The 26,068-nt window shown below is 33.5% G+C and overlaps 1 protein-coding gene across 1 annotated transcript in view; it reads left to right on the forward strand.

Annotated features, from left to right (window-relative positions):
• Nucleotides 1-26,068, forward strand: part of LOC127704429 (U1 small nuclear ribonucleoprotein 70 kDa-like) — an 86,116-nt gene that overhangs the window by 16,359 nt on the left and 43,689 nt on the right. The window contains exon 4 of the mRNA XM_052208471.1: nt 4,785-4,849. Within this exon, the coding sequence (XP_052064431.1) occupies nt 4,785-4,849 (65 nt within the window). The remainder of the gene's footprint in view (nt 1-4,784; nt 4,850-26,068) is intronic.

Here is a 26,068-nt window from a genome sequence, read left to right on the forward strand (position 1 = left end):
TTTAGATTTTAGATTTTTGGCCCAGTTTTCAAGTTGGTCCAAATTGGGGTCCAAAATTAAACTTTGTTTGATTTCAACAAAAATTGAATATATGGGGTTCTTTGATATGCTGAATCTTACCATGTATTTAGATTTTTTATTTGTGGACCCGCTATCAAATTGGTTCATATTGAGGTCAAAAGGGTCCAAAATTAAACTTTGTTTGATTTCATCAAAAATTTAATTATTGGGGTTCTTTGATATGCCAAATCTAACCGTGTATTTAGATTTTAAATTTTGGGTCCCATTTTTTAAATTGATCTACATTAAGGTCCAAAGGGTCCAAAATTAAACTTAGTTTGATTTTAACAAAAATTGAATTTTTGGGGTTCTTTGATATGCTGAATCTAAACATGTGTTAAGATTTTTGATTATGGGACCAGTTTTCAAGTTGGTCCAAGTTGGGGTCCAAAATTAAACTTTGTTTGATTTCAACAAAAATTGAATATATGGGGTTCTTTGATATGCTGAATCTAAACATGTATTTAGATTTTAGATTTTTGGCCCAGTTTTCAAGTTGGTCCAAATTGGGGTCCAAAATTAAACTTTGTTTGATTTCATCAAAAATTGAATTATTGGGGTTCTTTGATATGCCAAATCTAACCGTGTTTTTAGATTTTTAATTTTGGGTCCCGTTTTTTAAATTGGTCTACATTAAGGTCCAAAGGGTCCAAAATTAAACTTAGTTTGATTTTAACAAAAATTGAATTCTTGGGGTACTTTGATATGCTGAATCTAAACATGTGTTTAGATTTTTGATTATGGGACCAGTTTTCAAGTTTGTCCAAGTTGGGGTCCAAAATTAAACTTTGTTTGATTTCAACAAAAATTGAATATATAGGGTTCTTTGATATGCTGAATCTAACCATGTATTTTGATTTTGGACATTGGACCATAATAGGTAAATTAAAAAAATTGAAGTTCTTAGACCACATTCTTTCTGTGTCAGAAACCTATGCTGTGTCAAATATTTAATCACAATCCAAATTCAGAGCTGTATCAAGCTTGAATGTTGTGTCCATACTTGCCCCAACTGTTCAGGGTTCGACCTCTGCGGTCGTATCAAGCTGCGCCCAGCGAAGCATTTTATTTAACTTTTAAAATATATTTAAATTGTAAATAGGAAAAAGATGACAGATAAGAGGGGAATTGATTGAGACCCCTCCCCCTCTTAAAAAAAACAACAAAAAAACTATGAGTTTATGAAAAAGTATTTGGCTTATACATTAAACATGACTGCAATGTAAAAACTTATGAAATCCAGCCATTTAAAAACTCACTTCTAGATAAGAGTTCTAAAAATACTTTGCCTTGATATGGTAACAGCTTGCTTTATTTATATGAAAAAAAAAATATACAAATTGTTTATTATTCTGCTTTTTGTTTAGATCTAAAAGATTCCTCAAAACCAATGGTTTATGATAATCATGCCTTCACAAAATGTTTCTCCAAAGTTTTTCAAATATTGTTTATTTTTTTTCCAAATATAGAAAGTGGGACAAACAATTGATCGGAATTTAGATCCGATTTCTGAATTATCTCTTCAAAAACAGAAATAAACACTAGTGGAGAGAATTGTATTCTTTTTATCTAAAGATTTATTTATTTTTAGCATTAGAAACTATTCAAGAAGTGAGGTATTTTTATAAGCTACTTATTATTTTATATTAATATTATTTTTATATTTTGGATGGGAGAATTGGGATGGAAAAGAAAATATGAAATAAAACTACTATATATATTATTTGAAAAGAAGGGTTATCTGACTGTCCATGGAATATTAATTGAATGTAAAATTTGGTATGATAATAAATATGTTGTCTTTCATTTTAAAAAGTACACAGCCCAAAGTTTATGGGAAAATTAGCCTAAGAACCTTACATAGTAAATTTAAGTAAAATGAAAAGATTGTTCCAAATGTTAAAATGAAAAGTGTTTAAATCTTGACCTTGAACTCAAGTTTTGTGGGGGAGTATAGGTGAGAGAGAGAGCATGCTCTTCAAAGTTAGTTTAGAAATAACGAAGACATCTTTTTATTGGAAATATTTGATTTATAGGTTTGCCAGAGCCGTCAGTAGGTTAAGCGCTGGTAGTCGAAAATGTGGTAATCCATTGGAATATTGTCCTACTGCCAAAATATATTGTACAAATAGACACAAAACACAATCCATCAGTACCTGGAGTAATTACTGATTGAATAACTCAATTCTCCAATGATGTTATAATCACCGTGGAAACCATTATGTAAACTATAATGGGTTGGGGATGGTGAGGTCAGATAATCCCACTGTAGAGGTCGGTTACATCATTTTGCATCAAAAAAGAAATTGATTGATGTTGCTTAAGCAGGAGTGATATATGTGTTGATAGCTAGGGTCATAGAATGCAGTTTAACCCTCTCAAAAAAAAGGTCATCCTTGCAATTATCATCATTTGTTCAACAGTTTTAGGTGAATTCAACTCCATAAATCATTAAAGTGAAATCAATTGTAGACCTGTGAGAAGATCCTTATCTTACTTTAAAAGTTACCTAAATTCTATACAATATTATTATAGTGCTTACGTCTCCAGCCCCACCCCACCCCCCAAAAAAAACTGATTGAAAGCGGGAGAATAAATTTGAGGAGACACCTTTTTCACAGCCACCCTACAGAGAAATAAGTAAAAATTCCGAATATTTCCTTTGTTAAGTCATTGTATGCCACAACCGATTATTGTATTTTTCATTGCTGCCTTTTTTTCTGGATATCTCTCACCAATTATGTTCATCAAGGTTTAGAAGTCTTGACATTGTTTTATGTGTTGATTTAGTGGGAGGGGGATTACATTAGATCAACAAAAGTTGGTCACACATGGTTAATGAAAAGATTTATGTTATGTCTGGATGATCCATTGATATAATTGGAGAATTTTTGCCTAATCACCAAGATAGTGATGTTTTTGTAGTTATGCAAATGTGCTGATTTAACAAAACTGCATGCCTTAATTTTCTACATCAAATCTTTAATGATTCCTTACTTTAAATTTTTTTTCTAAGCTTGATGGAAGTTTCATTCAAAGATTTTAACTGAAATTAATAAAGCAGCCTTCACTGGCTTAATTGTTCACATTTTGAGTATATATGAAAGGGATGTTCATTGCGAAGAATTCATATAGTAATCTTACACTGTAAATATTCCAAAAAATTGTAAGTTTTAAGTGGGTTTCATTTGCAGTGATACAGGAAAAGGTGGGGGGGGGGGGGGTCCATTTTGCAGGCTGAGATGATTAATACCCAAAGTATGGTACATATGTTCCTAATGCCAGAAAATAACAACAGATCAGTAATGTACATTATCCCATCCAATTTCAGCAATTTATTCCTGATAGAAAAGGAAAACACTGTAGTTCATAAGACCAGTTTTGTTTCAGAAATAAACCACTTATTCAATAAAAACATATTAAGAAAGGTTTGTGTGAACCTATAATAAGTTCATCTGTATGTTTGATTTATCTTTGAAACTTGTGTAAGATAGAGCTTTTGTTCCCAAATAAAATGGATAAGTAATAGATAAAGAAAAGATGCTGGAACATGAAACTTGTGTTAGGTAGAGCTTTTAGTCCCAGATAAAATGGATAAGTAATAGATAAAGAAAAGATGCTGGAAGATGAAACTTGTGTTAGGTAGGGGTTTTACTCTCAGATAAAATGGATGGGAAGTGTGATTAGAATGAAAAGATAATCAGTAGATCACAATATATATTTGAAACAGTTTTCTTGGTCTTAAAGCTTACCATGTCAAGAAGGATAACTATTGTTTAACAATGATAACCTATTCGAAAATACCCTTGCTTGTCATCATTTCTGGTAAAAAGAAACTTTTCTTTTATAAATATATAAAACATTCCTGAATCTTTGCAAGAAATAAAAGCCATGTTTTAATTCATTAATGTATGCTACTGGCCATCTTCATTTTGTAAACTTTATGTACTCGAGTAAATGGTTTGATGCACACATTTAATTTTTAATTGGATATATAAATACAGAAAATAATCATTATAAAGTACTGTGGAAAGTGAGAGTGTTTCATGTAAACGTTAATTATTCAGTATTTTTTATGTGTTCCAACATTTGTTAAGCTTAGCTAATTGTTTTCTCTAAATGAATAATGCATGATATGTAAATGGGAATTGATGTAAACCATACAATACTTAGATGTATGTAAACTACTATGTTGAAATTGCAATTTTTTAGAAAACAATTAAGGGGGGTGGGTCGGGTGGTAGGGTTTGGGATTCTGATGGTTTCATCTGTTAAAGCATCAAATCTGATGCATAAAGATTTTTACAAGTGTTTCTATGGTTTTTGAGAGAGAACAATTAGAGGGGAGGGGTTCAGGTGGTTTCTACTGTCGACACATCATAGTTGATGCAACCAAAACTGTTGAATCACTATTTCTCAATAAGGTTTAAATTCAAGTTAAAGTCATTTAATGCACCTTTTCCATTTTTTTAACTCAAAGCTCAGCAAACCATTACAATTTATGATCCAGCCATGTTTAAAACAATTTGATTTTCGTTTTATCAGATAAGGTATTCCAAAAAAATCAAAACAGGTTAGACTAGTATATTTTGACATAGTATAACAGTATTTCTAGGTATCTTAGTATTTTTAGACTGAAATATCACACTTTTATACATGTTAACTTGAGTAATCAATTGTTAATTAGAGACTTAATGAAATGCATTTTTGTTTTCTCTTTTCAGGGGATCCAAACAATAATACAAATGGTACAAGAGATCCTTACAAGACATTATTTATAGCTAGAATAGTAAGTTTCTTTATTTTTGCACATACATTGCACCTTTTTACTATCATTATATTTGTCCTATGTGAAAAACCCATACAAATAAATCACACATTTCTAGCCCCAGACATGAGTATGTGATCTAGTCAATTGTTGTGTGACGAAAAACACCAACAAGACCTAACCAGATATCTTACAAATTTCTAGCATCTGACGAGTAGTACCTGATCTAGTTTATTCAAAATACTGATCAAAGATGTTGTGAGGCAAACCCCATAAAAATACATCACACATTTCTAGCTTCTGGGAAAATGAGTGCATATGATCTACGTAATTGCAATCTGATGAAATACTTGGAAACTAAAACACATGCATCTCACGATTCTAGCCACTGAGAAATGAGTACATGATCTAGTTTATTGCAATCTTTAATAAAAAAAACCAAAAGGGATACTCATGAATATGACATGATTCTGTTTAAATATGACAAAAAATATAACCTACCATTAAGACAACTGAAAAAAATCCAAGAATGCAATACTTTCTTAAACAGGTTTCCATTTAATAAAAAAATTAGCAAGAATCATTTCTTTTGGAAATAAAATATCATTTTGAGCAGTAGCTATTATATCATATTTCAGATGTATGAAATATTGTAATGTCATATTTCAAAAAGACACACCAAATACAGAATATTCAATATTTGCTTCAAGTGTAAAATATCTGAAAGTAAATCAGATGAATTATCTGCCCTTTGATCAAGTTTGTTTTTTATTGATAAATCATATTTCAAAAATATATACACATACAAAAGAGAAGGTAAAAAGTTCTAATTAATGAAACTGAAAGCAAGGTAAAGTTGGTTGATATAAGCAGCAGCGTAGAGTAAGTTTTTAGAAATTTTATTTTCATGAAAAATTGACAGAATTTTGAATTTTGATACTGTGATGATGCCTTGTCAAATGCCTGGGCTGAAATTAAGATATCAAATAATTAACGGGATCACTTTTCTCATTTATTATATATGTTTGCTTCACAAAGGTAACAAAATTTAATGATCACAAAATATTAAATGAAATTTTTGTACAACAAAAATGCTTAATATACCTCTATACATAATGGTATTAAGGAATACATTTGATTAGGTCTTTGAGAAAATTATACATTTTTTGTACTGAAGAATTCAGACATTGTCGGTAATGTTCTGGAGAATTTCATAGATGTTATAGAATTTATGTAGGTTAGTGCATTTTCTTTTAACTACATGGGAAAACTTTATAACTTTTTTTACAGATCTTAAGTTAATAAAGTAGGGGGAGATAACTGTAGACACATGGCAATTTGTTCAAGTGGAATAGACCACTTTCGAGTTCATCCTTCACTGGAAAAAACTCGTCAATTATGCGCGCCTTTATGACGTCATTTACCAGATAGAGGGGATCGCCTGTATCCCTGCACTATTAATGTTCATCAAGCGTCTTAGTGATCGTCATTGTGCAGGATAAACTAGAAATAATGTTTGTTTTGTAAGTACTTAATCACAATTCCCTAATGACAGTAGTGCTGATTGTCAATTATGAGAATTTAATTTGCCGAATAATTCATGCAATATAGCATTATAGTTTTCCAACCACTTGCTCAACATTGGAACGGAAGTGACGATGCCCCTAAACGCACGAATGATGTTCACTAAAACCAGAGTTTTTGACGGAAATGCATCGAACTCGAAAGTTGTCTATTCAGTGATACTGAGTGTTAAAGTAGCATTTCAACAAAAACAATATTTCAGCTGCGTTTTTAATTTTGCAGTCACATAAATCTGATCATTTATTGGCTCAATACAATAATTTTGTTCTTTTTGGAGTAAACACCAAAAACACTGAGAAATTTTCCAACTTCTGAAAATGTATAGCAAAGAAAGTTTCTGGTAATGACTTAACTTTATAGGTGGTCTCATTGAATATTAACCAGATACATGTATATGTTAATACAGTTTCTGACAAATCACCCATGCTCTATAGTTATAGTTATTTAGGTTGGCTGCTTGCTTAAGAATTATATAATAAATAATAGTGTTTTACATCTGGCATACACGTAAACAAAAATGAAAGTCCTAACTTGAATACATCCGCACTAATAATAGTAACTTGATTATTTTAGTTTTAAAAGGATATTTTGAATAAATGTCAATGTGACATACTATAAATAAAATTTAAAAAAAACATAATATGAATATACTTTTCCTTGTAGTAGACTGTCAGACAAAGTTGATTATTCTATGGAAGGGTGGTGCTCAACCCTACCAGACATTATTATTGTGACCCTGAGCAAACATTTCTTTTTCCTACTTACTGCAGTGTGTTTAGCTGAGGAGTATCAAACATAAATTTTAAGGTCTTTCTTTACTGAGGTTGAATCAAAAGGTCAACTTCTATAACATAAGGTGAACAAACTACAAGGAAACTAAGACATTTTTTTTTCATTTTCACAGGCCCACTCAAAGTTTACTTAAGACTTTCCTAAGATATTTAGTACAAAAGCTTTACTTGTTTTTGTCAGGTATTTTAAGTTTACAAATGAAATTCTATTGATGAAAGAAATGGTATGTTCACTCAATAGGAACTAAGGGTTTCTGTGAATGTCCATCAAACTTTCAAGATTTGGAGTAGACCTATTATTGGAACAAGAACATGTAAGCTAACCTTTGGCTCAACAAGGGGGAAGATATCAAGATGGAAATCAAAAGGTATAAGTCTATACCTTCAAAAAGTCTGAAATATATTTAATACATGGAGATTAGACTAACGTCAAGTGTTTATGAATTGTTAATTGGTGTACTTCTAACTCGTTTTGATCATCTTAATTAACCAATAGTTTTACACATATACATGTATAATAAAGATGTGCATATTTGTCAGGTTTAACATGTTAAAGAATCAGGTTGGTGCAGCCAGATCCTATTTCAGTTTTCTGTTGAGAACTTTTTATTGTGTTACCTTCCCAGGGTGACATCATGTATGGACCACTTCCTACACTTTGAAAGTCTTGTACATGTACCACTCAACAGAAATGTCTAAATATCCCTATGATCTTTTTTGTACTGTTACTGTAGACTAGATGAGTTATCTATTTCCACCATTGAAGTAAGCAATCAGATAGTTTATTCATCTCATGCTGTCTACACATGTCCTCAATGGAAGATTCAGATATAAGTTTTCCACATTTTACTCATGTCAAATGGGAATATTACAAGACAAAAGTGCAAAATGATACAGTAAAGCGGGATATTTAGTGAGGGGTTTATTTTTGCTAATTTTTATACGACCGCAAAAAAATTTTGAGGTCGTATATTGGTATGACGTTGGCGTCGTCGTCGTCGTCGTCGTACGGCGTCGTCGTCCGAATACACAATGGTTTTCGCACTCTAACTTTAGTTTAAGTGAATGGTTCTCTATGAAATTTTACCATAAGGTTCAATACCACAATAGGAAGGTGGGGATTGATTTTAGGGGTTATGGTACCAACAGTTAAGGAATTAGGGGCCAAAAAGGGGCCGAAAATAAGCATTTTTGTAACTTCCAGACATAACTTGTGTGTTAGCATATGGATCTCTTTGACATTGTACTACAAGATTCCATATCACAAAGGGTCAATGCTGGGATTGATTTTGGGGTTAATTGCCTCAAAATTTTAGGAATAAGGGGCCAAAAGGGGGCAAAAAACAAGCATTTTTCTAGTTTCATGACAAGAACTTGTGTGTAAGTGTATGGATCTTTCTGAAATTTTACTACAAGGTTCCATTTCACAAAGGGAGCGCTGGAATTGAGTGTTGTGGTAATTGCCCAAAACGTTTAGTAATAAGGGGCCTAAAAAGGGGTTTAAAATAAGCATTTTTTAGTTTCTAGACAATAACTTGTGTTCAAGTGTATGGATCTCTCTAAAATTGTATTACAAGGTACCATACCACAAAGGCAAGGCTGTTATTGAGCTTGGTTTGGGGGGAAAGGCGGGTGGGGGTGATGAATCATAAGGGGGGCGGGGGTCAAAAAAGGGGTAATTTTTTTTTTTCCTTTTTTTTTTGGTTTAAAATTTACATTTTAAGTTAGTTATTTTTTATCACAAAGAGAAAGTAGGAATTGAGTTTTGGGGTTAATTGCTCAAACATTTATGAATAAGGGGCCAAATATTGGTCGAAAATAAGGATTTTTTTAGTTTGCAACAAAAACTTGTGTTCAAGTGTATGGATCTCTGTGAAATTGTATTGCAATGTACCATACCACAAATTGAAGGTTGTGATTGAGGTGGGGGATGATGAATCAAAAGGGGGTTGAAAAATGTGTGGGGGGTAGGATTTTTTTTTTTCCTTTTTTTTTCTTTAAAATTTTCCATTTAAAGATGGTTGTTTCAGATTTATATATGAAAGAAAATAATAATGATACGGTTATATATCATGAGGAACTGAAATTTAAAATTATGTATATTGGAAATTTAGGTTACATTGGAAAGTAATAATTGGCTTTGGGGGGGGGGGGGGGGGGGGTGGTTATGGCTCTAATGTTTAAGGAATAAGGGGAAAAAAGGTTAAAAAACAAGGGTTTCCATTTTAATAGACAAATAATTGAGTAAAGAACATTATTTAAAAGCAGTGTAAGGTTGGTAATTCAAACTCATTTAAATATCTCATCTACACTGCTTTTAAATTATGTAAATTGGAAATTTGCCAATAACTTTATTGTTAATAAATGCATTGGAAATTTGCCAACAATTTTAGTGTAATAAACTTCATTGGAAATTTGCCAATATAAAATTTTGCTGATGAAGGTTTTTTGTTTACCTTTAGCCTTGACTATGAAGTCATTTTCTATTTTTATAGCCTTATGATGTAGTTGAATTATTTAATACTTTTATGATGTGTTTAAATGGGGTTTTATCATGTTTATGGTTGCAAATTTATTGTTTTAGTATAATAAACTCCATTTAAAATTTGCCAATAAAAAAATTTTTTGTTTATTTTTAGCTATGATTATGATGTCATTTTCTATTTTACTTTTATGGTTGCAAAGAATTTTTTATTTTTAGATATTACTGTTAAATGATGCTGATTAAGGTTTTTGCTATGTTTAGCCATGACTATGATGTCATTTTCTATTTTAATATCTGTTATGATGTATTTAAATGGGCTTTTATGGTTACAAAGGAATTTTATTTTTAGATATTACTATAAAATGTTGCTGATGTTGATTAAGGATTTTGTTTATTTTTAGCCATGACTATGATGTCATTTTCTATTTTAATACCTTTTTGATGTAATTTCCATTTTTAGATATTACTGTTAAATGATGCTGATTAAGGGTTTTTTGCTATGTTTAGCCATGACTATGATGTCATTTTCTATTTTAATATCTTTATGATGTATTTAAATGGGCTTTTATGGTTACAAAGGAATTTTATTTTTAGCTCACCTGGCCCGAAGGGCCAAGTGAGCTTTTCTCATCACTTGGCGTCCGTCGTCCGTCGTCGGCGTTAACTTTTTACATTTTGAACTTCTTCTAGAGAACCACTGAATGGAATGAAACCAAACATGGCATGAATGTTCCTTATGAGGTGCTGACCAAGTGTTGTTACTTTGTAGCCGATCCATCATCCAAGATGGCCGCCAGCGGGGGACTTAGTTTAACATAGGACCCTATGGGAAATGCATACAAATGACTTCTTTTAGAGAACCACTGAATGGAATGAAACCAAACATGGCATGAATGTTCCTTATGAGGTGCTCACCAAGTGTTGTTACTTTGTAGCCGATCCATCATCCAAGATGGCCGCCAGCGGGGGACTTAGTTTAACATAGGACCCTATGGGAAATGCATACAAATGACTTCTTTTAGAGAACCACTGAATGGAATAAAACCAAACATGGCATGAATGTTCCTTATGAGGTGCTTACCATGTGTTGTTACTTTGTAGCCGATGCATCATCCAAGATGGCTGCCATCTGGGAACTTAGTTAAACATAGGACCCTATGGGAAATACATACAAAAGTCTTCTTTTAGAGAACCACTGAATGGAATGAAACCAAACATGGCATGAATGTTCCTTATGAGGTGCTGACCAAGTGTTGTTACTTTGTAGCCGATCCATCATCCAAGATGGCAGCCAGCGGGGGACTTAGTTTAACATAGGACCCTATGGGAAATACATAAAAATGTCTTCTTTTAGAGAACCACTGAATGGAATAAAACCAAACATGGCATGAATGTTCCTTATGAGATGCTGACCAAGTGTTGTTACTTTGCAGTCGGTCCATCATCCAAGATGGCCGCCAGCGGGGGACTTAGTTTAACATAGGACCCTATGGGAAATACATACAAATATCTTCTTTTAGAGAACCACTGAATGGAACGAAACCAAACATGGCATGAATGTTCCTTATGAGGTTCTGACCAAGTGTTGTTACTTTGTAGCCAATCCATCATCCAAGATGGCCGCCAGCGGGGGACTTAGTTTAACATAGGACCCTATGGGAAATACATACAAATGTCTTCTTTTAGAGAACCACTGAATGGAATGAAACAAACATGGCATGAATGTTCCTTATGAGGTGCTGACCAAGTGTTGTTACTTTGCAGTAGGTCCATCATCCAAGATGGCCGACAGCAGGGGACTTAGTTTAACAAAGGACCTATGGGAAATACATACAAATGTCTTCTTTTAGAGAACCACTGAATGGAATGAAACCAAACATGGCATGAATCTTCCTTATGAGATGCTGACCAAGTGTTGTTACTTTGTAGCCGATCCATCATCCAAGATGGCCGCCAGCGGGGGACTTAGTTTTATATAGGACCCTTTGGGAAATACATAAAAATGTCTTCTTTTAGAGAACCAATAAATGGAATGGAACCAAACATGGCATGAATGTTCCTTATGAGATGTTGACCAAGTGTTGTTACTTTGCAGCCGATCCATCATCCAAGATGGCCGCCAGCGGGGGACTTAGTTTAACATAGGACCCTATGGGAAATACATACAATTGTCTTCTTTTAGAGAACCACTGAATGGAATTGAACCAAACATGGCATGAATGTTCCTTATGAGTTGCAGACCAAGTGTTGTTACTTTGCAGTCGATCCATCATCCAAGATGGCCGCTAGGGGGGGGGGGGGCTTAGTTTTACATAGGACCCTATTGGAAATACATACAAATGTCTTCTTTTAGAGTACCACTGAATGGAATGAAACCAAACATGGCATGAATGTTCCTTATGAAGTGCTGACCAAGTGTTGCTACTTTGTTGCCGATTTACTGTTCAAGATGGCCACCAGGATATTTTATTAAATAACGGGACCAATATTAATCAAAATTTGGCCTCAATCATTATTTTGGTATCTGTTATGATTTTTATCTATCTTTACATGATTTCTAAAACCAAAGTAGAGTCAGGTGAGCGACACAGGCTCTTGAGAGCCTCTAGTTAGATATTACTTTAAATGTTGCTGATTAAGTATTTTTGTTTATTTTTAGCCATGACTATGATGTCACTTTCTATTTTAATACCTTTATGATGTATTTAAATGGGCTCCCATGTATTTAGATTTTTGATTATTTATACATGTTACCAAATTGGTCCACATTGAACAAAAACGGTCCAAATTTCAACTTTATTACATTACATCAAACATTGAATTCTACATATTCTTTGATATATTGAAATTAACAAACAATTTAGTTTATGGATATTCCACCATAATAGGTAAATTAAATTTTTTCCAGTTCTTACACCACATTCATCCTGTGTCAGAAACCTATGCTGTGTCAAATATTTAATGACAATCCAAAGTCATAGCTGTATCAAGCTTGAACTTTGTGTCCATACTTGCCCCAACTGTTCAGGGTTCGACCTCTGCGGTCGTATCAAGCTGCGCCCCAGCGAAGCATTTTATTGCTGATTAAAATAAAATCAGGGGAAATATTGGATTGTTAATTCGTTGACAAGAAAAACATGAAAATAAAACCTTGCAAAAATGTTTGATTCTAAAAATTAAGAAACTTATAACTCCATGAAAATAAACCAATTTTCAAGAAGTATAAGATAAAATTTTAAAAAAAATCAGTGTTCCTGAACTAAATATCAATATTGATCTTTTTTCTTAATATTTTGTTGGAAATATTACATGTTTGAAAAAAAATGTTCTTGTTAGTTTTATCAGAATACAATGTACATCGATTATTAGAGGCCATGACAGAATTTTTTTTATTCAGAATCAGTTCATATAGACACAAGTATATTTGGTTGGTGATTTTTACTTAATTCCCATATTCAGTGCAAACAAGCAGAACGAAAGCCAATCAAAACAATTAAAGGCAATTTTACAATATTGATGAACAATCGGCTGGTGTTCAGCAATGGAGAGAAATGGAAATTTCATGTCTGAGACTACCCATTAGCAGTATTTTATGGAATTATTAGGAGTAAAAGTCTGTCTCGCCGACTGTTCAAGAATTTAACGACATGTATACATGACGACAAGTCGTTATGGTGTAGAAATCGGTGTGGCACTAGTCACACGGTTTTGGTTTAACAGATTAAACTGTAAATTATCTGGTTTGATTTCTATTGAATTTATTTGGAAATTAGCCTTTTGATGTAACTAGGTCAGATATACTTGAACATTTTATTTGTACATAAATGTTAATATGTTCTTTTGATGTAACTAGGTCAGATGGTTGAACATTTTATTTGTACACAAATGTTTATATGTTCCTATTGAAAGGTATTCAAAAATTAATAGCCTGCCAAAGAAGATTTTTCCTACATGCTTGGTCCACGCTTAAATCAAAGACCGAATGTAAACTTTAAAGAAATCTTTCAAATGCTTTAATTGTATCCATGCTTTAATAGTTATTGGTGCAATCACTTTATTAGATTTCTATTCTGTTTACCGAGGTCTCATCATTTTGAGCATTGATTGTTTGCTCAACAGTAATGATCAATTTACTCAGGTGCCTTGTTATTTTTATACGACCGCAAAAAAATTTTTGAGGTCGTATATTGGTATGACGTTGGCGTCGTCGTCGTCCGGCGTCGTCGTCGTCCGAATACGCATTAGTTTTCGCACTCTAACTTTAGTTTAAGTGAATGGATCTCTATGAAATTTTACCATAAGGTTCAATACCACAAAAGGAAGGTGGGGATTGATTTTGGGGGTTATGGTACCAACAGTTAAGGAATTAGGGGCCAAAAAGGGGCCAAAAATAAGCATTTTCTAGTTTCCAGACAATAACTGTGGAAAGGTGTATGGATCTCTCTGAAATTATACTACAAGTTTCCATATCACAAAGGGATGGTTAGGATTTGCTTTGGGGGGTTATGGCTCAAACCGTTTAAGAATTAGGGGCAAAAAAGGGGGAAAAACAAGGTTGTCCTGGTTAATGGACAAATACTTTAGTACAAAACATAATTTAAAGCAGTGTAAGGGAGATAAATCAAATACATCATTGAAATTATCTCCCTTACACTGCTTTTAAATTATGTATAAAGTAATGGTTAATGAATAATTAAGATAATTTAAAACAGTGTAAGGGAGGTAATCCAAATACAACGTTTTGGTTACTTCCCTTACACTGCTTTTAAATTGTGTTTAAAGAAATGCATATTTATAAAGGAAGACCAGTAAAAATATCTGCAAATGTTGCATCTTTTTTTTTTACAACAAAATCCATATGAAAGATTTGACACTATATTTTAAATTCTATTATAAAATAGATTAAGTTAGCACTATGGTAAATTTAAATGGGTAATTATGGTTGCAAACTACATTGGAAATTTGAATTGAGATTATGACCATATCTTGAGGGAAAGAATTTTTTGGGGAAAAAAAGGGGGGGGGGGGGGTTTAAAGAAATTGTGGGGGGTCAATTTTTTCTCATTTCAGATTTCAGAAATTAAAAAGAATTATTCTTCAAATACTATTTTTTTTTCAAATTTCAAATATTGAAAAATTTCAAGAAGTAATCTTTAATTGGACAGTATGGCGCATTATATTTGTAAAATCTTTGACCACATTTATTTATTTGTTATGCCGAATCTAACCGTGTATTTAGATTTTTAATTTTGGGTCCAGTTTTCAAATTGGTCTACATTAAGGTCCAAAGGGTCCAAAATTAAACTTTGTTTGATTTTAACAAAAATTGAATATATGGGGTTCTTTGATATGCTGAATCTAAACATGTATTTAGATTTTTGATTTTTGGCCCAGTTTTCAAGTTGGTCCAAATTGGGGTCCAAAATTAAACTTTGTTTGATTTCAACAAAAATTGAATATATGGGGTTCTTTGATATGCTGAATCTAACCATGTATTTAGATTTTTTATTTGTGGCCCAGTTTTCAAGTTGGTCCAAATTGGGGTCCAAAATTAAACTTTGTTTGATTTCAACAAAAATTGAATGTATGGGGTTCTTTGATATGCTGAATCTAACCATGTATTTAGATTTGTTATTTGTGGCCCAGTTTTCAAGTTGGTCCAAATTGGGGTCCAAAATTAAACTTTGTTTGATTTCAACAAAAATTGAATATATGGGGTTCTTTGATATGCTGAATCTAACCATGTTTTTAGATTTTTTATTTGTGGACCCTGCTATCAAATTGGTTCATATTGAGGTCAAAAGGGTCCAAAATTAAACTTTGTTTGATTTCAACAAAAATTGAATATATGGGGTTCTTTGATATGCTGAATCTAACCATGTATTTAGATTTTTGATTTTTGGGCCCCGTTATCAACTTTGTCCACATTGAGGTCAAAAGGGTCCAAAATTAAACTTAGTTTGATTTTAACAAAAATTGAATTCTTGGGGTTCTTTGATATGCTGAATCTAAACATGTGTTTAGATTTTTGATAATGGGCCCAGTTTTCAAGTTGGTCCAAGTTGGGGTCCAAAATTAAACTTTGTTTGATTTCAACAAAAATTGAATATATGGGGTTCTTTGATATGCTGAATCTAACCATGTTTTTAGATTTTTTATTTGTGGACCCTGCTATCAAATTGGTTCATATTGAGGTCAAAAGGGTCCAAAATTAAACTTTGTTTGATTTCAACAAAAATTGAATATATGGGGTTCTTTGATATGCTGAATCTAACCATGTATTTAGATTTTTGATTTTTGGGCCCCGTTATCAACTTTGTCCACATTGAGGTCAAAAGGGTCCAAAATTAAACTTAGTTTGATTTTAACAAAAATTGAATTCTTGGGGTTCTTTGATATGCTGAATCTAAACATGTATTTAGATTTTAGATTTTTGGCCCAGTTTTCAAGTTGGTCCAAATTGGGGTCCAAAATTAAACTTTGATTGATTTCAACAAAAATTGAATATATGGGGTTCTTTGATATGCTGAATCTTACCATGTATTTAGATTTTTTATTTGTGGGCCCGCTATCAAATTGGTTCATATTGAGTTCAAAAGGGTCCAAAATTAAACTTTGTTTGATTTCATCAAAAATTGAATTATTGGGGTTCTTTGATATGCCAAATCTAACCGTGATTTTAGATTTTTAATTTTGGGTCCCATTTTTAAATTGGTCTACATTAAGGTCCAAAGGGTCCAAAATTAAACTAAGTTTGATTTTAACAAAAGTTGAATTCTTGGGGTACTTTGATATGCTGAATCTAAACATGTGTTTAGATTTTTGATAATTGGCCCAGTTTTCAAGTTGGTCCAAATTGGGGTCCAAAATTAAACTTTGTTTGATTTCAACAAAAATTGAATATATGGGGTTCTTTGATATGCTGAATCTAACCATGTATTTAGATTTTTTATTTGTGGCCCAGTTTTCAAGTTGGTCCAAATTGGGGTCCAAAATTAAACTTTGTTTGATTTCAACAAAAATTGAATATATGGGGTTCTTTGATATGCTGAATCTAACCATGTATTTAGATTTTTGATTTTTGGGCCCCGTTATCAACTTTGTCCACATTGAGGTCAAAAGGGTCCAAAATTAAACTTAGTTTGATTTTAACAAAAATTGAATTCTTGGGGTTCTTTGATATGCTGAATCTAAACATGTATTTAGATTTTAGATTTTTGGCCCAGTTTTCAAGTTGGTCCAAATTGGGGTCCAAAATTAAACTTTGATTGATTTCAACAAAAATTGAATATATGGGGTTCTTTGATATGCTGAATCTTACCATGTATTTAGATTTTTTATTTGTGGGCCCGCTATCAAATTGGTTCATATTGAGTTCAAAAGGGTCCAAAATTAAACTTTGTTTGATTTCATCAAAAATTGAATTATTGGGGTTCTTTGATATGCCAAATATAACCGTGATTTTAGATTTTTAATTTTGGGTCCCATTTTTAAATTGGTCTACATTAAGGTCCAAAGGGTCCAAAATTAAACTAAGTTTGATTTTAACAAAAATTGAATTCTTGGGGTACTTTGATATGCTGAATCTAAACATGTGTTTAGATTTTTGATTATGGGACCAGTTTTCAAGTTTGTCCAAGTTGGGGTCCAAAATTAAACTTCGTTTGATTTCAACAAAAATTGAATTCTTGGGGTACTTTGATATGCTGAATCTAAACATGTATTTTGATTTTGGACATTGGACCATAATAGGTAAATTAAAAAAATTGAAGTTCTTAGACCACATTCTTTCTGTGTCAGAAACCTATGCTGTGTCAAATATTTAATCACAATCCAAATTCAGAGCTGTATCAAGCTTGAATGTTGTGTCCATACTTGCCCCAACTGTTCAGGGTTCGACCTCTGCGGTCGTATCAAGCTGCGCCCAGCGAAGCATTTTATTATCAATGTTGACATATGATATTTCAGGCGAGTTTGTTCAAATTGTCAGTAGCAAACGTGAATGGGGGACTCCAGTCTTCTATAATTCCAGAATGAAATTATAAAACATGCTCTCTGATCAATAATTGCATTTATGCTGGTGATAACTTCGGTAATCTGTTTTCAAATGCTATTAAGTCTAAAATAACTTCATCAAGCAATAACTGTCCTTATAAATCAGCAATCCTTCATCGTTTCATTGGTTAATTTAATAGTAAGATGATAAATCATCAGACTGGTAAGGGACCTGTATTTCTCGGTTACATTTTCCCTCTAGTCTTTGGCAAACAGGTAATTGATGACCAAGAAAATAATTATAATACATGCAGACATATATTTCCTAAAGTATATTTATTAATCATGAGTGCAATGCAAAAGTGCATGAAGATTTTTCCATGTAAAGGTTTCTGATAAAACTGATTACTTAATTGTATAAATATTAAAGGATCGGGGATTTTTGGTCCAAGACATTTTTTGTCCCCCAATTCACCACTATTATAATAAGTGACTCCTATGACAAATTTTGGAGGGAGGACGGAGTGTTGTCTTTGATCCCAAGATCACCTGATTCTATTATAGTCAACAATGATAACAGTATACCAGAGAAACATAATGTGGTGTAGATCTGATTTTTCGAAAGATATTTGATATACCCGGTACTTATACAAATGTATATGTGTAATTGTTTAAAATCCTTATTCTTTGGTTCTGGAGGATAGTTGTCTCATTAATTTGGCAATCATACCTCATCTCCTTATTTTTATAATGAAACATTAACCTCTAGATGTTTTGTAATTTTTTTATTGTTTTTCTTTCAAAGTCCCTATGCAGCATATTGCCTTTTTCATGTTTTTATACTTCGGTGTTTTACCAAAGTTTTAAGTTTGGCAAAGAAAAAACTTCAGTCTTCCTCTTGAAGGAAATATGTTGGGAATAAAGCCTTATAAGGGTATTAAAATAACAAGAAAAAGTGCTTTAATATACAGATAATGAGGCCTTATAAGATGGCTGGCTTCTTTGCAGGGGGACCTTGTGTACTAAATTTTAAAAAGTTAAAGTGATATAATTGTTGTACTACATGTAAGAGGATCAGCATATTTTACATTGTAAATAGTTATCCACTAGGGTGTGATGTGATGTGATAGAATATAGATTCTGCTATTAGAAAGAAGGTGTATAGTAGCATTGTTTAAAAAATACCTTAAGTTTGAAAACTTCAGGAAGAACGAGCCATGTTAGTCTAAATGTTTGTGTCTTATTTATCAAGTTTTATTGTCAATTCTGCAACTCAATTCGACATATTTGAACTGTTTTAATTACTTTACGGCTGGAGTGTGAAGCAATTCTTAAGTGACAAAAAGAAGTGTCTGGGACTGCAACAGAGTGGTTATTGATTTTTTGTATGCTAGTAAATTATGCAGAAAATAATTGACAATGTCATTTTTACCTGGTTCTGAAGAGACATAAATAGCAGCCAGATGTAAAACAAAACAATACCATTGATCCTACATATAATTTACTAAACTGTATCAAATTTTAATTATCGTTTGTGAGCCGAATCACCTTGGTGGTGTTTTGGTTGTGCCGGTAAATCAATTACAATCCAGACAATTGATAGGTCATTGATTCTAGTTCATTTTCTAGTGACTTCAAAGCACTATTTTGTCATAAGCAAGCATTGTAATTGTGTTTGTCTAATAGATTGAAGTGGCTGTGTTTATCAATTTGTCATTTAGACATTAAAAAGATGTTTTGGTTGGTGCTGTTGTAAAACTGGTCATAGCAGATAAATTCAAACTTTTAAGAAACAAAACTGTAGTTTCCTCAAGGCAGACAACTTCTTCAATATCCTGCACAAAAGCAACTTCAATTTTTATTTTCTCTACCTCTAATACAATAGAAATTGATACAGAACCTAAACTATAAGGCTTTCAGAATCTGCTGTATTTTGAACAATGCAAGTGACAGCTTATTTGATGTGCTAGTCAGTTTCAGATAAACAATGTTTTGTACTTTAGCAAATTCTAATATTATATTTTCAATGAAAGTTGAACTGCTGGTCAACTTTTATGTTGCTGTCTTCAGCTAGAATATTTTTACATCTTAATAACTTTTAACTATTGACAGTACACATGAACCTGTATATAAGTATGTGATCTTGTTGATTAAATCTGTAGAAAGAGGTTTCTAACCAACCATATTAGGGATTAAGTTTTTTTACTCCTCAGCTTAAGGCGACATTCAAGGGTCTCTAATTTCAACATTATGAGGTGTTTGTTCATTTGTCAAGACTTGTCGTTTCTTGTCGTGATTAAGATGTTAAATAATTGATGAGGCGTAGGGTAATTGCATAGGAATAGTAATAACACCAGTCCTTCAAGAGACAATGTAATATGATTCATTCCCTTGGGATACATTTATTTAGGCATAGAAAAAATTATCTGTTTTCAAAAGGATTTGTATAGTAAGACTTATTTTGCAAATCATTGGTTTACAGTATCGAGTAAAGTACCGAAGAATTAATATTAACAATAGTGATAATTTTGATATTTGAATCATACTTATACATGTTATAGACAAACCTAGTCTTCATTAAGAATATATAAAAATATCAAGTGTGGGAAATTTACAGGACATGATCAGGCCCCTCCCCAATTTAAGAAAGGGAAAGACCATCACCATATCACAATAGCATTCTCTCAAGTAAACAGAAAACAATGTAAGTTATAGATTAGCAGTTCAAACTTCTGTACTGGGATTGACATAATAGGCTCCAGAAAGGGATATGTATATTCTGCTTCACCTTTGGCACCTATCATTTTGACAAAAGAGGCCCCAGAAAGGGATATGTATATTCTGCCTCACCTTTGGCACCTATCATTTTGACATAAGAGGCCCCAGAAAGGGATATGTATATTCTACTTCACCTTTGGTACCCATCATTTTGACATAAGATCCCCTAGAAAGGGATATGTATATTCTACGTCACCTTTGGTACCCATCATTTTGACATAAGAGGCCCCAGAAAGGGATATGTATATTCTACTTCACCTTTGGCACCCATCATTTTGACATAAGATCCCCCAGAAAGGGATATGTATATTCTACTTCACTTTTGGTACCCATCATTTTGACATAAGATGCCCCAGAAAGGGATATGTATATTCTACTTCACCTTTGGAACCCATCATTTTGACATAAGATCCCCCAGAAAGGGATATGTATATTCTACTTCACCTTTGGAACCCATCATTTTGACAAAAGATCCCCCAGAAAGGGATATGTATATTCTTCACCTTTGGTACCCATCATTTTGACATAAGAGGCCCCAGAAAGGGATATGTATATTCTGCTTCACCTGTGGTACCCATCATTTTGACATGAGGCCCCAAAAAGGGATATGTATATTCTACTTCACCTTTGGTACCCATCATTTTGACATAAGAGGCCCCAGAAAGGGATATGTATATTCTGCTTCACCTTTGGTACCCATCATTTTGACATAAGAGGCCCCAGAAAGGGATATGCATATTCTGCTTCACCTTTGGTACCCATCATTTTGACATAAGAGGCCCCAGAAAGGGATATGTATATTCTGCTTCACCTGTGGTACCCATCATTTTGACATGAGGCCCCAAAAAGGGATATGTATATTCTACTTCACCTTTGGTACCCATCATTTTGACATAAGAGGCCCCAGAAAGGGATATGTATATTCTGCTTCACCTTTGGTACCCATCATTTTGACATAAGAGGCCCCAGAAAAGTATATGTATATTCTGCTTCACCTTTGGTACCCATCATTTTGACATAAGATCCCCCAGAAAGGGATATGTATATTCTGCTTCACCTTTGGTACCCATCATTTTGACATAAGATCCCCCAGAAAGGGATATGTATATTCTGCTTCACCTTTGGTACCCATCATTTTAACATAAGATCCCCCAGAAAGGGATATGTATATTCTACTTCACCTTTGGAACCCATCATTTTGACATAAGATCCCCCAGAAAGGGATATGTATATTCTACTTCACCTTTGGAACCCATCATTTTGACATAAGATCCCCCAGAAAGGGATATGTATATTCTCCACCTTTGGTACCCATCATTTTGACATAAGAGGCCCACGAAAAGTATATGTATATTCTACTTCACCTTTGGAACCCATCATTTTGACATAAGATCCCCCAGAAAGGGATATGTATATTCTACTTCACCTTTGGAACCCATCATTTTGACATAAGATGCCCCAGAAAGGGATATGTATATTCTGCTTCACCTTTGGTACCCATCATTTTGACATAAGATCCCCCAGAAAGGGATATGTATATTCTGCTTCACCTTTGGTACCCATCATTTTAACATAAGATCCCCCAGAAAGGGATATGTATATTCTACTTCACCTTTGGAACCCATCATTTTGACATAAGATGCCCCAGAAAGGGATATGTATATTCTACTTCACCTTTGGAACCCATCATTTTGACATAAGAGGCCCCAGAAAGGGATATGTATATTGTACTTCACCTTTGGAACCCATCATTTTGACATAAGATCCCCCAGAAAGGGATATGTATATTCTTCACCTTTGGTACCCATCATTTTGACATAAGATGCCCCAGAAAAGTATATGTATATTCTACTTCACCTTTGGTACCCATCATTTTGACATAAGAGGCCCCAGAAAGGTATATGTATATTCTGCTTCACCTTTGGTACCCATCATTTTGACATGAGAGGCCCCAGAAAGGGATATGTTTATTCTGCTTCACCTTTGGTACCCATCATTTTGACATAAGATCCCCCAGAAAGGGATATTTATATTCTGCTTCACCTTTGGTACCCATCATTTTGACATAAGAGGCCCCAGAAAAGGTATATGTATATTCTGCTTCACCTTTGGTACCCATCATTTTGACATAAGAGGCCCCAGAAAGGGATATGTATATTCTGCTTCACCTTTGGTACCCATCATTTTGACATAAGAGGCCCCAGAAAAGTATATGTATATTCTGCTTCACCTTTAGCACCAATCATTTTGGCCATGGCGTTGTCAGTTTGTTTTCGATCTATGAGTTTGACTGTCCCTCTGGTATCTTTCGTCCCTCTCTTTGACATAAGATGCCCCAGAAAAGTATATGTATATTCTACTTCACCTTTGGTACCTCTCATTTTGACATAAGATCCCACAGAAAAGTATATGTATATTCAACAATGTATGCAGCAACTCTTTGGGGGTCCATAGGTGGCCTGTTGCAAGGCTAAATTTCTGTCCCTATCCAATATACCCTCATTTTCCAGTGGCATTCTACATTTCTTGCTCTTTATCCTGGTGGACCCCCTATTACAGTATTAATTGTTAATTTGTTCTTGTCCTGAACATGCATGAAATATTTGTCACTGGACTTTAAGCAAACAACAATATATCAATCAATATTAGTTCATTAAAAAGGTTGGGAATTCTTTTTGGGTACTCAGGCTTCATCCACCAACAAAAACTAGCTGCCCTTTTATAACTAAGTGTGTTAAGTGGCTTTAAACACCACAATCAATCAATCTTCATTAAAACTAGAAACTTCACCTCAGATGTATGTGATATAATCTCCTGCAAACATCTGACTCATTTCAATACTTTAATTACGTTTAGAAATCGGTTTGAATTGTACATGTGTTTAATTTTGAGATCCAGGTAGAGGTCAAGTTTCGCCATGAAGTAATGAACCCCCCTGAAATTCCAGGTCATCACTCTACTCACCTGTCGAGTGGTACCAGTATAACGAAACATGTTGTATTGCAATTTATATCCCAAAAATTTCTACTGATGTAAGTCAACTGTTTGTCACAGAAAGTTGAAATTACGCCATCGCTTTCGTCTGAGAACTAAATCATCCAATTATCAGAAGTTATATCTAAGAATAATGATTAATGTCAAACTGTCGCCAAGAAACATGCATATCTATTTCGTTTAAAAGTAGCCAATCCATTTAACTAACGTTGAAGAAAACTTGATTTTTTTGTCAGTGAAAAAACGACTTTTGTCATTGAAAATGGCATTTAATGACATTTGAAAAATTTCTGACTAAACTCCTCAAAATAAATGGACTACCAAAAATTAGTTATGTTTGATGTCTCGAGTGATGTGTTTTCACTTCTTTTGTCACAACTTGTTTGGTTCGTTTGTCTTGGTCCCAGAGGAGTTAACTTCTCTATTCTAGCATGCACTCCATTCTAATCCAAGCGGTATTTATGAATTATTTCCAATAATTGAAAATGATTCCATATATTGAAAGAGTCATTTGATGTAATCACAAAGGGACAAAGATTTTCTATTTGTTTTATAGTGTATACTTTTACTCCGATAGGTTTAAATCTAGAGAATGTCATCATGAAAGCATGACTATCCGTTACTTTTCAGTAGTAATTGAAACGACAAATTGGTAAAAATGACGATCCACAATTAAAAATCATGGGACTTGCCATATATGTTTACAGCTGATTTTATGAGTTTTAGTAGAATTTTAAGGTAGAGACTAATTTGGGAAAGCAATTATAACATTTTCCAAAATTATCTGGTCACCCAGCTATTTGCCATAAAACTTAACTACATCAGTGTTTATGTATACAACAGAAAATCTATATTTACATATATGGTTTCAGCCAGTGTCCTTTCATTATGGAGATTGCTTATGACAGGATTTTGACCCTAAAAGGATGGGAAATCAATCTTTCTATTTATAGTTTAATTAAGAAAAGGTACTTAACATAGTTTGTTTATTGTTCTACGAAATTGGAGCGGAGTATGAGGTATTTGTAAATGATCCAACAGTGTTTGTTTAAGAATCAATGATGGATTATTAATTATTGATAGCAGAAATTAAAACTTCACTATATCTAATGCAATTATGCTATTATTCAATAGGATATTTTTCATTAAAAGCACATTTAATCTAAATGTGTTTGTGATGGTTTCCTTTTGCCTCACAAAAGGCAACCATTGTTTTAAAAAGAATGTCTTTCTGAGCATGTTACTCGATGACTAAGTATGCTTTCCCTAATTCTTACAAAATTTTGGCACAATGGTAGGTTCCATGAAGGATAGCTTCCTTTGATTTTAAAGATGTTTTATCAGTCATTCATAACTTACAGAACTTTAAATTGTCAACAAGTATGCATTTTTTCGTATATTAATCTAGAAAAGATGTAAACTTAAAGAGATGTGCCATTAACACAAACTTCGAAGGTTCATTTATTGGTTAAACAAGTCACACAATCACTAACTCCTTTGAATTAATACACAAAAAGGGCAACAATGTCGTCAGTCTGCACCATTAGCCACTAGTCCAATGCCCCACACAATCACTAACTCCTTTGAATTAATACACAAAAAGGCCAACAATGTCTTCAGTCTGCACCATTAGCCACTAGTCCGATGCCCCACACAATCACTAACTCCTTTGAATTAATACACAAAAAGGCCAACAATGTCGTCAGTCTGCACCATTAGCCACTAGTCCAATGCCCCACACAATCACTAACTCCTTTTAATTAATACACCAAAAGGCCAACAATGTCTTCAGTCTGCACCATTAGCCACTAGTCCAATGCCCCACACAATCACTAACTCCTTTGAATTAATACACAAAAAGGGCAACAATGTCGTCAGTCTGCACCATTAGCCACTAGTCCAATGCCCCACACAATCACTAACTCCTTTGAATTAATACACAAAAAGGCCAACAATGTCTTCAGTCTGCACCATTAGCCACTAGTCCGATGCCCCACACAATCACTAACTCCTTTGAATTAATACACAAAAAGGCCAACAATGTCGTCAGTCTGCACCATTAGCCACTAGTCCAATGCCCCACACAATCACTAACTCCTTTTAATTAATACACCAAAAGGCCAACAATGTCTTCAGTCTGCACCATTAGCCACTAGTCCAATGCCCCACACAATCACTAACTCCTTTGAATTAATACACCAAAAGGCCAACAATGTCTTCAGTCTGCACCATTAGCCACTAGTCCAATGCCCCACGCAATCACTAACTCCTTTGAATTAATACACCAAAAGGCCAACAATGTCGTCAGTCTGCACCATTAGCCACTAGTCCAATGCCCCACACAATCACTAACTCCTTTGAATTAATACACAAAAAGGCCAACAATGTCGTCAGTCTGCACCATTAGCCACTAGTCCGATGCCCCACACAATCACTAACTCCTTTGAATTAATACACAAAAAGGCCAACAATGTCTTCAGTCTGATGCCCCAGACTAGACAAATTTTATTTGGACTAGTAACTATTTGCAAATATTTGCTTAAAGACATGTTCAGTGTGAGCCAAGGCTCTGTGTTGAAGGCTGTACTTTGACCTATAATGGTTTACTTTTAC

This window comes from Mytilus californianus, unplaced genomic scaffold (assembly GCF_021869535.1).
Source record: "Mytilus californianus isolate M0D057914Y unplaced genomic scaffold, xbMytCali1.0.p SCAF_6, whole genome shotgun sequence".
In the NCBI taxonomy this organism is placed as follows: domain Eukaryota; kingdom Metazoa; phylum Mollusca; class Bivalvia; order Mytilida; family Mytilidae; genus Mytilus; species Mytilus californianus.